Source organism: Lepidothrix coronata, unplaced genomic scaffold (assembly GCF_001604755.1).
Source record: "Lepidothrix coronata isolate B3197 unplaced genomic scaffold, Lepidothrix_coronata-1.0 Scaffold19, whole genome shotgun sequence".
NCBI classification, from domain to species: Eukaryota; Metazoa; Chordata; class Aves; order Passeriformes; family Pipridae; genus Lepidothrix; species Lepidothrix coronata.
This window is the reverse complement of record NW_016690199.1, coordinates 4,823,115-4,838,451: the sequence shown is the minus strand read 5'-3', so window position 1 is coordinate 4,838,451 and position 15,337 is coordinate 4,823,115. Positions and strand designations below refer to the sequence as shown.

The window sequence follows — 15,337 nt, the reverse complement described above, 5'->3', positions numbered from 1 at the left end:
AATACTGTAGTGCTTTGAATATAATTCTGCACCCACCTACTCTACCCTCATAAAGACTGTCTATTTCTTCCCAGGCTGTGGAAAATGAGGGAGAAACTCACTGGTACAATACTTTTCATACAGATTTTAAATTTTCAGGTAGGGAGATGGAAAAATACAGCCATATATTAGATTGGATTGGCCTCTTGCATTTTAAGTTGGTCCCTGGTGGTGTTTAACAGTCTGAGTCACAAAATTATTAAAATCACCCCTCTTTTATTGCCTTTCTTTCTTTAAAGATTTTACTCTTAAATTCAGACTTTCTGTTCCCTCTTGAGTATCATAAAGTCTCTAAATTACGAGTTTGTCAAATTATGATCCTTGAGATACCACCTGAAATCAGGCAACATGCTACTGTCAGTTCTCCCTCCCCCCCCAAAACTCTGCAGGTAACGTTCCCTTTGAACATCTCTCTGTTTGGCCTCTGCATTTCCTGCCATGACAGAAGCCCTTCAGCAGTACTCTGCAGTACAGCTGGTTTTAATTTCCAAAGTCCTTTATTTGTTTCTCTTGTACACAAGGGACAGGTCTAGTTTGCATTTTTCTCCCTTGGCATAGCCATTGATTGTTGTCCTAACCTGCCAGGTTTGGTTATTACAGAGGCTGTATAAGAGCATAAATAATATCTCATCCTCCCAGTCACCTGTGGTGCAGGTAAGGCATTGCCTAGTTTAGCTAGTTTCAATTTTCATTTGGGCTCACCTCCTTCCTCCCCTGGGATTTCAGAGAGTACCATGTCCATATAGAAAGCCTCACTGGCTATTTTTCTTGAGCACCAGAGGTTATTCGTGGTCCCATTTTTAAACCACCCAGGTGTGGCTTTGAGGAGCAGCTGAAATCCATGGCCATAACTCTCACACCTGTGGTGTCTGAGTAGAGAGTACCCCAGGATGAATCACACTGAGAAGGGGGCAGTGACATCAAGGCTGATGTTGTTTGGGGTCAGGCTACCTCAGGAACACACAGGGAATGTGTTGGGGCAGGAAGAGGAGCCTGACAGTCTGGCATGCTGTCATCCTCCACCCGTGCAAGTGGTGCACTGGTTGGTATCACCACTTCTCGTGTCCCCAGGATATTATTTTGGAACAAATGGATGAAGCAATAAATGCCTGCTAAAATACCAGCACCAGCCTTTGCTTGTGTAGCACCTGCTTTGATTTCAAGGAGAATTAACTAAAGGTGAGATTAAAGATCCACAAACTGACTTTAATTGCAGCATGTGCTCTCAACATTGAGAGGCCATCTGGTCTAGTGCAAAGCTGCACCACTAGGATCCAGGACCTGGTGCTAACCCACAAAACAGCTTCCTCTGTTTTCCGAGCACTGGCTGTTTACTGAGCCAGCCCCAGTTGTTGTATCTCATGTGAGAGCATCACCCTGGCTTGGGTCTGTCAGGGATTGGTAGGTCAGGCGCACACAGTGGGCCTGGTCTGACGTACAAGTGACTCTCTCACATGTAGAGAGTTAAGCAGAAGGATTCCTGCATCAAAAACTACACTGTGGAAAACCAGCCAAAGCTACTGGCTTTTACATGGTTTGTAAGAAGTAGTTTGGGATTAAAGTATACTTAAAGAAAGTTGTTAGGTTTTCTTTCCCAATTCGGAGCCAACTGATTTTTAAATTTCCTTGTTACATACTTTTTCCAGCCCATAATAATGAGCAGGAATAAATTCCTTTTGGATGAAGCACCTACAAATGCAGAGGTTAAGGTCACATTTGCAGAAAAATCACATCAAGCTCCTATTAATGAGCTGGCAAGTGATTTGGAGAAAATTCTCTTTTCTGAATCAAGAAATATCCTTTAATTTCTTTCAGCAGCCAAATCCTCTAATTTCACTTGTCAGGGAAGCTACATCAAATCGCCCACGAGCACATGCACTTAAAGGACATTCTGTCCCCTTTTACAGAGGCAATATTTTTAGTGTCCTACTAGCACAGAGTAAATGCCACAGTGATGCTGCTCGGTGACTCTCCTGCCTCGCCCCTACACAATGATAATGCCTGTGTGATTTTTTTTCTTCCTTGAGATCTTTGTAATGTAATCTTCCAAATATGACAGTGCAGCCAAGTCTCAAAACCCAGAGCTGTGTTCTTTTACCAGAGGTAAAAATGCTGTGTTGTATTCTTTACATCACAGAATCATTTCTAAAATTACTGGCCCTTTTCCCTGAAACTTAATGGTGCTGCACTACATGTGTTCTTTTTGCATCTCCTGAATAATACTGGAATGATGAAAAAACTACAGCGTGTGTGACATATAACCTACAGAAGAGCAGATTGCTGGGACACGTTTTCTGTATCATAAGCATGCACTGGAGATCTTGTTAATTGGGTAGCACTGAGATTTTCCATTCTTGAAACCAAGTGCAGTTATTAGCTCAATAGAACTGGTAGAGGTGTTAGTCCTTGCTCAGACAAACCAGAAACAAAATTGTTTGTTGGAGTTGCACAGGAATATTCTGGGAACTGTCCTTGAAGAAGAAGCAATTTCTGAGGCACTGGCCTCTTGTAGAGTGCAATGGTGTGTCCCTCAATTACCAACTAGATCCTGTCTGTTAAAATGTACAGTGCTGTGTGGATTAAAATCTTCTCTTTAATTTGCCCCTTTCCTTAAGCTCTCTTTTCTAATCATTGCGGTCTGAAGCATACTTCAGTTTTCGTATCCTCTCGACTCTGTTGCTGGTTACAATGGCTGCCAGGACTGTGTGGGCTTGTTCCAGCCTATGGATTTGGGGCATTTAACCTCTCCATTAAATGCTTCAAACTAACTCACTCCCTGTAAAATTGAAGGTAGAAAAAAACTTAAGTCTTTCATACAGTCTCATTATTCTCTTCTCCTCAACTGTAGCACTTGTCAGATGCATTATACATGAATAAACACATTTTTAGACAGCTCTTCAGATCAAAAAGCTCACACAGCTTCCCAATGTGAACAGGATTAATCTCTCATAATTACTATATCAATTTATGATGACACATAGATCTCATTAACCAAATTTAGGAACGGTAGCTCTCCTAAAAGGAGATCTCTGAAAGAACACAAATGCAATTTGTACAATAAAGTTCCCGTTCAGATGTTTTCACTGCTCACTAGTCTAGTCCATCCCCTTGTGATCCACAGACAGAGCAGGGTGCCCCAGTGAACCAGTGGAGAGCGAGGGAGTACGTCTTTTCTTTATTCACTGAGGAATCCTTGGCTTGGCAAGACAAAGCAATGCATATTCAAGTCCTTTAAGCTCTAAAAGCCTCTTGCTGTCTAAGGGACAAGAGGGCTCTCAAAGAATCTGAGAACTGTGAATGCTGAAATCTAGATTTATATCTGTTTGGTGATTGTGACTGAAGGGGTGTTGCCTAGCTGGTAATCCCGGGGGTACAGAGGGCAGCCCACAGTGTGGAGAATTCAGAAGCATCTGGCCTATTGAAGCTGACAGTGTCTCTGCTCCTAGGGCAGATGAGCATGTCCTTCTGCATGCTGGTTTTCTACTTTTTTTTCTGGTCTAAACACACCATAGCAATTGAAACTTCCCAAATGTTTCTATTTTAGACAGCCTCTCACAGTCTGGAAGTGCAGTTTCATTTTTGCCTTCCAACCTTCTGCTAATTGTAGCTTTCCAGTCTTCTCCTAATATCTGCTTAATCAAACAAATCCAGCCTGCAAGTCAGATCTGGCCTGCCTGATGGTGTGTACAGGAAAAAGCAGAGGGGATCCCTCTCCTGCTTGTTAGGATCTGTAGGGATAGATGCTTGGTGAGTTTGCTTCTAAGCTATTTGTAGGTATATTTATTTGGAGGGGATGTATAAAAATATCCAGAACAGTAGGTATGAAAGGAGAAAAAACAAAATTGGCAGAACTACTAAAACCCACTGGATGGTCTCAGTTACATGGAATACCAGCAGTTCCACTGTTTTCTCACTCTTCATAGCTGAGAAGCTTCCAGCAGCGCAGTAAGTCAAGTAACGTTATTTTTTGCGCTTCCCCTCTGGATATTGGCTATTGCAAGCAAGAACTTTCTTCCCAACCAAACAGCTTGGAGGCCTGTTTTCTGTAACCCTACTTCCCCCAGCAGTTGGGAGGAGGCAGGCTGATAAATCTTCACCAAGTTTGGTGTTGACAGTGCTGTGCTCAGCTGACCACCCTGAGGCACAAGGACGGGTGCTCTGCCTTTAATTGAAGGCTTGACAAGAACCGTAGGTGGCTTTGCAGCTTGTATGGCAACAGCTGTGTGCAGGCTTCTGAGTTTTTGACTGTAAATCTAGAGCATGTGAATTCAAAAGCCTAAACATATCTTAAACCCCTTGGAGTCAGAATAAATAAGAACAGACTTATTGTAAATGTGAATATAATTCGCTTTTTTTATTGCAATATAAAACAGCAAAACCAAAAAGCCTGAATGAAATAGTAGTAAGTCTCTGGTCACTCTGCAAATTCTTGCTTTGCAGACAAAGAGTAATTGTGATCTGACATTTAGCTAAGTTAGACATTTGCTCAGTTCCCTACACAATAGGAATATAAAATCTTTTCTTTATAACAAATGTGCTTCATAGTAGCTTTCTAATTATGTAACAGAATTTTTTTTCTTAGCTTTTCTGTTTTACATCTACAGACATGGTAGAAGTGTGTAGTGCTTTGGCCAGAAAAGGTTAGCTGTCTGACTGGGAAACATTTTGGTACTGCTGGCCATCCTGATGAACACACAAATCTAATTTCATGGGAGCTAACGGACTGGGTGTGCAATTAAATCAGCATCCACAGACTTGATTAATAAAGTCACATACCAGCATTAATTTTGCAGGTGATTATTAGATTTGAGTTTTAATTGTCACTCCAGGGAATTAATTGTCCAGGGTACTTTGTTCTGAAGATCCATGGTAAGAACCCCTTGCTGCGGAGACTTTATTTCAGGACTAAAATTAAATCCTACTTAGTGTATGGTGGATTAGTGGTTGTGGAAAGTGTTCTTCCCCAGGCACTACCCAGCACATCATTGCTGCACAGTAACTAGAGTGCTACAGTGATGCTTTCAGACCTGATGCTTTCTTTTTTTAGTGATATGACTTGAGAAATGAAAAAGAAAAAAAAAAAAGGGAGTTTGAGATAAAACAGGCTTCATATAGTCCCAGCATAGCCTCTATTTTTAGCAGGATGCTTTGCTCTGACTTGCACGGGTTCTTTAACTACTTAGACAACTGGCGCTGGAAAGCTTGACTGGATGAGCCTGGGAGAGGACTGAGAGGGAATGCAAATCAGGTCAGCAGGCATTTTCACCTAGTAGTAATAAGTAAAACAATAGCTAAAGCTGCATTGCCCAGTGTTCCTTCCTCCTGCACAAAAGCTTTTCAGGAAGGGCAGTTGCCTTGGGGGACACTGTGTCCTGGGTGAAAGCACATGCCCTGGCTTTATGGCAGACAGTGTCCTTATAATTCTTTGATCTGATTTGGCTGTGGCTTTTTGGAGTAAATCTGAATCATTCTATTCTCAGCTGCTAAGGTGACATTGTAGCACTTAGAAAGGTGTAAGGGGCCTCTGTATTTAGAATCAAAAATCAGAACTGGGCACAGACAAGGAGACAAGTGTTAAGTTTGTCACTTAAAAGTCCTGTCCTAGAGTTTTACAGCATTTGCTGTAAGCCTGCCCGATGTGATATCCAGTAAGCTTTAATGCTCAGGAGTCATGCTAGTCAGCTTGACTAAAAGGGTAAAGCCTTAACAGCACTCCATCTATGGCCTGGAGAGATCACTTTATTCTGCACACGCATACCACCGTTCCCAAATAAACACAGCCGCTTTTGTCAGGGGGTGTGTGCACGCGCGCCTGTACTCGAATGAAGGCAGCGCTGTACAGTGTGTGGAGAATGACTTCTGGCTTTGTGTACGTGCCAGCTTCACTTTGGTGCCTCAGCCCAGAACTGTGGATGGTGATTCCAAAAGAGTCCACTGCTCTGAAGGGATCGATTTTTAACAGTTTTACTGTGAACAAATGTAGTGGGCAACATTGGATGTGGGAGATGAATGAATTTGCTGTTGCGGTTTTTAAAGGGTCTGAAGTGGCTCATGGGGTCGTCCGTGTTTGATTTTGTGCTGACACTTTAAACATGCAGAGTTGCCTCATGGAGTTTTTCTTGAGGAATGTTTTCACTTTGTCTGTATAACAGTAATTCTGCAGGCATCTGGGAGACATTGAAAAAAGATTAAAAGTGCGTAGTTTTGGTTTTTCCCCTCTTTTCCAACACCTGTCTTATTTTGCAGGTGGCCGCATCTGCTCCTTCTCCCCCTGCATCGAACAAGTTCAAAGGACCTGCCTAGCCATGGAAGAATATGGTTTTACAGAGATTAACACCTTGGAAATTCTGCTCCGAGTGTACAATGTAAGGACAATTAGCTTGCAAATCCCTGACCTTGGAAAAGCAGCTGAGGATAATTCTGGCACTGGCTTTGACAGCAGCAACCCATCAAACCAAGGTAGCCCGGGTGCTAATCTGCAGCAAGGGACTGTGCAGTTCAAAAGTGGCGTGCCACTGAGGGAGATGGTGGGGCACACTGGGTACCTGACCTTTGCCACCAAGAGCCTGGTTTAGTACAAGCTGAGTTCGTGCCGTCTGGAGTGGGTTCTGTGTGTGTTCTGTTTTCATGGCGCTTTTCTGTAAGGCATCCAAATTTTTACTTGTCAGGGAATTCCATATATAGTCAGATTTAGTTGGAATATGCTTTGTTTAAATAGCACACAAGCATTAACCACAGCAGCATCAAGGGAATGTTGAAATTCTGGAATGGTGCTCCACTTGCTGTCAAAAAGAAGATAAATTAATAGTGAATAGCCATTCAATGGAATGAGCAGAATAAAGATTTCTTCCGATAAGAAGGCAAAACAAACAACATACAAATTGCAGAGAAGTTGGATTTTTTCTTCCTTTTTTTTCTGAATTACTTTCCAAGGTTTATGGGGTTTATTTTTTCCTAGCACCACTAGACACTTTGTTTTTTTAACTTTTCTAGTGTCCATGTTCCTCTTAAAAATGTGAAAGTGCCTCCTTCCTCCATTTTAGATAAGAAATTTACAAGATTACAGGGTTGCCAACACAACTGTTCGCAGAATTAGTGTTTCCTTGGAATAGTGTTCCAGAGGATTATTGGCAGTGCTCAGGAACACAACCTCTTTCTCCATTCCAGACTGGCATTTGCAAATCATTTCAATTACACAGAGGTCAAAGAAGTGTGGTAATTAATGGATTTAGTTTAAATTGGTATATTGTGCTCATCAGTTTGTAGTAGAAATTTGAACTTGGATCTATACTGTCACTTTCTAATGGAACATCCACTTTTATAGTTGATGAATCCACTGTGAAAATTCACTGAACAGCTGGTTAATATTATCTGAACACCTCTTTGTAAGTGGCTGAGGTTCCATTTGTTTGGTGGTTTATTTGCATTATGGTGTATTGTTTTCCTGCAGCTGAATGACAGAAAGATTGCTTTTGGCAGGATTTCTGTCTCCAAATTGCATCAATAATGCATACTTAGTAAAATCCTCAACCAGCCTTATTAATTAAGTTTTCAGATCATTTACTCTTTGGTCTTCCATACAGAGCTGGTGGGTGTGATGAACTGTTTGAATGCTGGATTACATTTTGTATTTATAGATTAAAATAATTATGCAAATTTATTAAGTTCCTTCTTTATTTTATTTTTAAAAGTAAAGTCGCAGATATTTCTATTCCAGCCACTAGTGCTGTCACTCAAAGCGTTTAGCTGTGCTTTGCCTTCGGTACCTGAACATATTGATTGCCCTGTAAGAGAAACAGCCATTCATAAACTGCTGCCTGAACATTTAACCTGATATCCCTCCCCCATTCCTGACAAAAATAAACAAAGCTAAGCTTTTAACGTGTTATAGCAGAACGCTAATCCATAACGGTTTAAAGAAAGCTCAACCGATCACGACAGCAGAGATAAACTGCTGAGCAGATTAAAGGCAGAAAGCAATTCTGTTGAGCTAAATCAGTTATGTAAGTTGGCCTACAACTGCAACATTTCTCCCTAAATTATGTGAAAGTTCCCTTTCTGCCTCTGCTAATGTTCTCCAGGCACGTGCAGTGAACTGCTAACACTGTGTATGGGTTTTGGTGGCTGTGTTATAATGATGCATGTGTGCATATGCACATGTTTGTGTGTGCTGGAATCACCACAGGAGCATGGCTGAGGTACTGACAGACACCAGAAGAGAGGATGGAGAAATACAACCTTAATGCCACAAGGCTGTTCTTTACTTTCTTCGGGGTGATCCTCATTGACTAACAAACGGGATACCCAAGCATCTCCAGGGATAATTCCAGCCCCAAACTTGATTCTTTTTTCCTGACAGACCTTATTTTAAAACAATGTAACATTTAAACAGGATTAAAAAGGAGCAAAGTCACGTTTCTATCCTACAAATAGACACGGAATGGAAATACCAATGTGTCTTCATGGAGTTTGAAACAAGGCTGATGCCTTTTTGCCTACAAAGCCCAATTCAAAACCCCTTGAAATAAACCATTGACTTTGCTTGGTCCCTTATTGATTTGATCCCTGCTGAGGAAGGGCAAGCATTGCGTAAGAGGAGAAGGATTTCATTTCTGCCTTTGCAATATTAAAAAGGCTTCTGTGTTTTTGTTGCCAATGGCAGCCATGGTCAGCAGCTCAGCACCGCTTCCTGCTGTTGGTTTGCTGTCAGGGTCACAGGGAGGATCCCACACTGTCCAGCGTGGGTGGTACTGTGCTGCCAGACCCCCCACTGTTTAATGCTGCTTATGGTCACCTGTGTTCTGCATTCTGGCCACATTCCCTCCTAAAAGTGGTAAATCAGAAACGTGGGTCTTTCCTGCCATGCCGCAGGAAATGTGCCTGGGCCACACTTCCAGAGACTCATTTCTCTTTTTAATACATTTTGGTCTTCTCCAGTCTGGAACGAAAACACCTCTTCTTCCTGCCCTGATGCAGTTCAGTTGGCAGGTTGCGCGTTTTCACTGCTGCCGTGCGCTTGGATCCCTCAGTCCTTGTGGACAAGCACTAGGACACAGCTCTGCCTGACAGCCAGGTCCCGTTGTGCTCCGTGCCCTGGAAGCTGGCATGGAGAGCAGTCTGTGACACCTTGCAGCCTGCAAGGCACACAGCAGTGACTAAGAGGAGGCTTGTGAAACACTCAGAGCTCTGCTGCTGTTTTTACCTGTGCTTTAATTAAAGCATCACAGATCTGTATCTCACTGTGGTTGTTTCCTGCCTACCTGCTAGCACAACAGTCGTCTCTGAAGAAAATCATAAATCCTGCTTCAGAACCTTAAAGGGATAAAGTAGCAAAAATGCCAAGAACTCACTCTTCTGCCTTATTTCCTGCTCTGCCTTCTCCTTAGGTACTTTGGGATACGTGATGGTGAGGAGATGGTTCTTCCTGGGAAGTGTTCCAGAGATGAGGGTTCTGGTTCACGCTCGCTCCCTTGAGAGCACATCTGTGCTCCATTAGTCCTGGTGAACGGGATGAGTGCGGAAGTCATGGTGACCTAGAGAGGAGGGGGGCCCAGAGATGCAGCGATGTCTTTGTGAATACGGGTGCTCATGAAGCAGAGTCTGCATCATTCAGGTGCAGGAGTGCGCTGAGCAGCCTGTGTGTCCCTGCCTTACCAGGTTCTTTCTGGACAGAGCCTGGAAAACTGTGCCCTCCCGGGTGTTTGGTGCTCCCAGCTCACCTCTGTGCCCGTGGGAGCAGGGCAGGCTCAGAGAAGGAGGGTTGGGAAATGGCTGGGCTCTCGGAGGCCGTGGCTGGGCTTCGTCCTGGCTTCTGCTTGCACAAGTATGAGAGAGGCACGATAAGAGCAAAGTGGGAGAGTCAGCATTGCATAACCATGATGTTACAGCAAAGGTACGTGCAGCTGTGACCAGTCAAAGGGGGTTGTTTTAGTACCAGAAAGTTCCATCTGTGTCACCATGAGGGAAAGCATTTACATGCTGCTTGGCCTCTCTCAAGTGCTCCTGAGGAATTATGTTGTTCAGATGCCAAAAGAGGGGAGCCAGACTGTGTTATTTCCTTTCTCCCTACGTGACAGCTTCTAAACAGGAATGAATCTGCATCAGTATCAACACAGGGAACAGAGAAACCTTGAATTAATTAGTGAAATAAAAATAATCCTCACTAGTATCCAGCCCTTTACCTGCATATCTCACCCAGGAGCTCCGTGTCCTTTTGCAGCTGTTCAGGACAGGCTGTTCTCCTCTGCCACAGGGCCACAGCTTTAAACTCTGAGGTGAGCTGGCTGATATGCTGATAGAAGCAAATGCAAAAGCCAGCTGGGAACACTGCCCTGTGGGCATCTCACTCTACCTGAGTGTTCCTACCTGGCTGCTAAAGTCAATCACCCACAACTGGGCTTCCCTTGCCATCAGTGGTCCCTTCCCATCATCGACCTGCCCCTGCCCTCAGTCCTGGAGCCAACAGCTGTACTGCTGCCATACACCAGCTCTTCCTGCTGCTCCCAGCGTCACAGACTTGGGTTGTACAGCCAGGTTTTGGGCAGAGGCAAGTGGTTTTCTCTTCTCTGTAATGGAGTGCAGGAGAAGGGCTCTGTTTTGCCGCCCCATCAGCCCTGCAGGTACAACTGCTGTGAGGTGCTGAGGGGAGAAGCACCTGAGTGCTCCTGACCAGGCACCCTGTGGAGAGTGGCGATGCTGCCACAGCACAGCACGGTAGCATTTGAGCTGCTGAAGACCTGAGCCTGAAGTTAATTCGGTGGAGGCTGAGTGGGTTTAAGCTAAATACCGTATTCCTTTATAGTTGTTAAGAGGGCAGTTTTCATGAAGGGTTCCAGTGGAGCTGTGGAGATCTCCCCAGGGGCCCGGATAGCTGCAGGATATGTCAGAGGCCAGGACTGAGTGAATTCACAGCTTCTGCTCCCAGAGGTGCAAACTGAGCAGTCAAAGATACGTAAGTAGAAGAAGGAGCTTTTTCCATCTTTTCCTGAATTCTGATCCTGATTCAGCATGAAGCCCATGTGCATGACTAGGTCTAGTCAGCTAAGAGAAACTGTTGCTTTAGCAACCTCCCTTTGTATTAGACACCATGCAGGAAGGGGAAGTCTGCAGGGGGATTTTCCTCTCCCTCATGTTGCTTTGGGGGAGCTGTAGTCCCCCCTCCTTCCTCAAGTCAAAAATACATTTGCAGTAGTTACCCATAACACGTGTCTGCAACTCAGCATGGCTGGTCCCTGGGCATGTGGAATGAAAATTTATGATGCCAAAATATTCTGAGACAGAACTTACTTTATTCCACTTCAGAGGTGAGGAAGATGACGATGTAGGCTCTGTAATACTTGTTAACTGGTCCCCCATGCCCTTAGAAATTGTCCATAAAGTACTATTTCAGAATAATTAAAAAAAATCAAAAGCCACCTATTTGTAGGAATCAGCTGGATGTGAGAACCAAATCTGCTTGGAGGAATAAGGGAAAGAAGCAGTAGCAAGGCAGAAGATGATTTCTGGGAGAAGGCTCTTCCTTTCTGGACATTTGCAGTGAAGAGGCAATTCCCTGGGAAATTCCATCTTCTGCCCTGGAAAGCCATGGATCAGAAATGCTCATTAGTGAGGATGTTGGTTCAATCAGGCTGTTTTAACAAAGCATTTAGGGTGGGATCTACAACTGATGGAGTGGAAAGGAGGGAGGGAGAGGAAAAGAAGTCTGCAGTCAGCTCAGCCTGTTGGATTACACAGTCATGTCACGCTTTGTTATGGGAGTCACAGTATGGTCTAAATTATCTTAGCAAAATACACAATTTAGACAACAAAGAATCACCCACTTCAATACACTACTGGGCAAGAGCATGGAAAAAGAAAGAGATTTGATTGCCTCTGTTGAAAAATCAGGTTTAACTGAGAAACTAGCTGTAGTTTCTGCATGTTCTCTTGATGTGTTTTTGTGTCAGATAAGGTGGAAACATTTAAGAAAATGGATAATGCTTAAGTGGAATATAAAACCCACAAGCACACAAATCTTCCCAGACAGAAGGTTGACTTCCACTTTCTACCACCCAGTGCTCCCAGGAGGATCCTTGATTGTCAGCATTTCCTCACTGATCTTAAGAGCACTTTAAAGAGAGAGGAAAGTGCCCTTTTTCAGTGGAGAGAACAAATATTCATGTGGCTGTGGCTGATTACCAGCCTGTGGACACACGTCAGAGCAAGGACGGCAGCACTGGACTCCTTAAGGGTTTTTATGCAGACTGCAAATGGGACTGTGTCCCCTCTGAAGGGGTTGCTGGAGTTACACCCAGCCCCTGTGCTCTGCTGGCATTAGAGCAGCACCAAGAGGCCCAGGTGGGCTGAGCGCTGTGCATGAAACCTGTCACAGCTGAGCGAGCCACCAGGAAATCAGACATGCTGTGACCTGCACACGACCGCCCAGGGCTTCCTCCCAGCCTCGGGAACAGCCTGGGTCTGGAGCATTATCCTTTGGAGCATTTTCTGCCTCCAAGGGAATATGCAGGGCTCGGTGTTTCCTTCAGACTAAGTGCCTTTGCACCTGCCAGTTCCTTCTCTACCTCTTCTGACAGAGGTGTAGTCTGAGAGTCAAGGTGCAGCGTGTTTCCCTAGGAGAAGAAAGTGCAATTCTTCTGCATGATAAATCTCCATGTGAGACGTGATTTCTGCTTCATAAGGAAACAGTTCCTCATTTCTCATGCAGTTTGACTTTGATCCTGCAAACATTTACTCAGAGAGGGGAAGGGATTTGCAAAATGGCTGCAGCAGGAGATGGAAGTACCTGCTGCTGTTGTGAGAGCGTGGTGGTACCTCCACTTTAGGGAGATTTCTCAAAGAAGGTAAAGGGATTTCAGGACCCACCTCCTACTGACTTTCTTACTCATTTATTTCAGTGGGATTTCAGCACAACTCCCTTGATCACCTGGGCCTTGGTTGCGTAGGCTTCTTTGGGAATTGTACAGCACTATGCTGCTTTCAAAGGCTGATGCATAAGGGGATTGTGCAAGTCAGTGGCAGGATGGAAAACAGGACCTGACATCCCAGATCTTCCCACTACTAGAAGGGTCACAGGTCCTTCCTAAATAATAGTGCTCTCCTAATGCTCAGAAAGTATCTCGTCCCGAGCAAAGCTGTCACATGGCAGCACCTCAGTGCCCACAAGTTCTTGCAGTACCTGGATGCAAATATAGTCAGATAATATTCACCATGTCATGACTCATTACTAAATCAGAGCATGCAGCCATATCAATGCTTTGTGATCTTCTGAAACTTTAATTCATTTTACTCTGTAGCCATTTTCATTAATTAGCTGTATTAATTTTATACAGATTAAAAATGTAACTCTCCCTTTGAAGCAGAAAAGTGGCATTTTAAAAATCTATATTCTATCCCAAGCCTATAAATACATCTGCCTCATAGAAATCAGCTGTTTATGGTAGTTCTTATAGCAGAGAGGGTGACTCAAAGAGGCTTATGTGCTGCATTAGTTTTATCAGAGCTGAAAAAAACCTCCCAAATTCCCTGTGAATTAGAAGGATCAGTGACTATAGATAGATCCTGTGCTTTTTCCCCACCAGATGAAACATGGCATTGGTTTTGGATAGTCTGGATCCAGTGCAGTCACACTAGCAGAAAACAGTCATATCTTGTTGCACTTTTACAGAATACCAGCCAGCATGTGATTTTCTCAAGTAAAAATCAAGAAAGCAGCAACACCACAAAGGCTGCTAATTGCTCAAAACACCACGTAGTCAGTGTTTTCCTCTGTCCCTGCTCCACTTTCTTATAGAGCACCTGAGAGTGGTTGAATTCAGTGGTACACTCCAAAATAATAGACCCCAAAAATTAAAAGACCATGAGTAAGGCTGCAGAGCCACCCATGCAAAAAGCTAGGGAATCTAGTAGAATTAAGGCATTTTCTGAAGCTGTTAGTTGTAGGATAAATAAGGCTGAGTAATGGATTCAGGGATAAGGGACAGAGGGTCAGGGTCCTGGTTGGGTCTTGCAGGAGTGGGGAGGTCACGGATGGCGTCCCGGCGTCTGTGCTGGTACTTGTGCAGCTCAACATTGTTATAAATGACCTGGAAAAAGGGCTGAGCACTTAACTGAGGGAGTCTGCTGATGGTGCACAGCTATTTATGGCAGTAAGGATGGGGACAGTTTCTAAAGAACTGCGGAAAGACTTTACAGGTGAGTCCTTCTTAATGACTGACTGGGCAATAAAGTGCAGGTGAAACTCAGAGCAGATAAATGCAAAAGGGGGAGGGAAGAGGGCAACTGTCTTGGGCGGTGTGAGCTGATGGATGTGTGGTACCAGGTGTTGGGGCTGCAGCACCAGGAGACAGAAGCTCAGCGCTCAGCAGACTGCTCCAGGCTGAGCAGAGCCGTAGAGAACCACTGTCATCCTCTCCGAGGGAAGGACAAGCTTTTCCTTCTCACAGGAGCTGTTTTCAACCTCCTTGCAGAGCGTGACTAAGTGGAGCTAATCTAGGAGCTCATGCCCATTTACTCCAAAGCCCCTCTGTACTTTCCTGGCAGCAATGGTCTTAAGCTCCGTGACACTTCCCAAAACATGTAATAGCTGCTTGCTGCAAGTCAGAATCAAGTTCCAGTTGTGTTTTCAACCACATAATAAGATTTATCTTGAAAAACTCTAGTGGTTCTTAACAGCACTTTTGCCCACTTGTAAGATGGGAGGTTTTCGTTCTGATTTTTGTTTCCTAAACATTTGCAAGCCTTTGAAAACCAGAGGGCTTGCTCAGCTGAGTCCATAAACATTCAAATTGCACTTGACTTGTTTTCTACCCTGTATTTATCCTTTGTGTTTAGCAAGGGCAGCACTCCTGTGAGACCAATGACAGAAGGAGCCTCCTACCTGTAGAGCAGCCTGGGGAGCTAAACCTCCTGGCTCCCATGCCTGAAATTGTGATGGACCAGAGAGCAAGACTGTTAAATTACTTGTTTAAACTCCATTACACCCCAAAAACAAGGGCGGCAGCCACTGTAGCGCCAGGAAGGGCCCATCACATTTCAGATTTTTTCTGACAACTGTAAGTCCAACTCTTCCACTTCTTTTAGGGAAAAAAAATGCAATAAATACACACTGCAATTTTCATGAAATTTTGCACCAGCCCAGGCTAAAATCAGTCTTTATGTGCCTGGAATTTATTTAAAATAATTGCTATTTATGCTTTTCTTTTGGCTTTTACCAATCTAATCAGCATAATTTGACAGTGCTGGAACAAATCTGCAAGACTCCAAAACTGCCCTTGCAGATCATGCAGATTAAACATGAACT

The 15,337-nt window shown here is 44.0% G+C and overlaps 1 protein-coding gene across 7 annotated transcripts in view; it reads left to right on the top strand.

Annotated features, from left to right (window-relative positions):
- Window positions 1-7,699, top strand: part of TRMT61A (tRNA methyltransferase 61A) — a 28,178-nt gene extending 20,479 nt beyond the window's left edge. For all 7 annotated transcript variants that reach the window (XM_017807485.1, XM_017807481.1, XM_017807486.1 and 4 more), the window contains exon 4: window positions 6,286-7,699. In XM_017807485.1, the coding sequence (XP_017662974.1) occupies window positions 6,286-6,614 (329 nt within the window). In that variant the 3' untranslated portion in view covers window positions 6,615-7,699. The remainder of the gene's footprint in view (window positions 1-6,285) is intronic.
- Window positions 7,700-15,337: the final 7,638 nt, after the last annotated feature.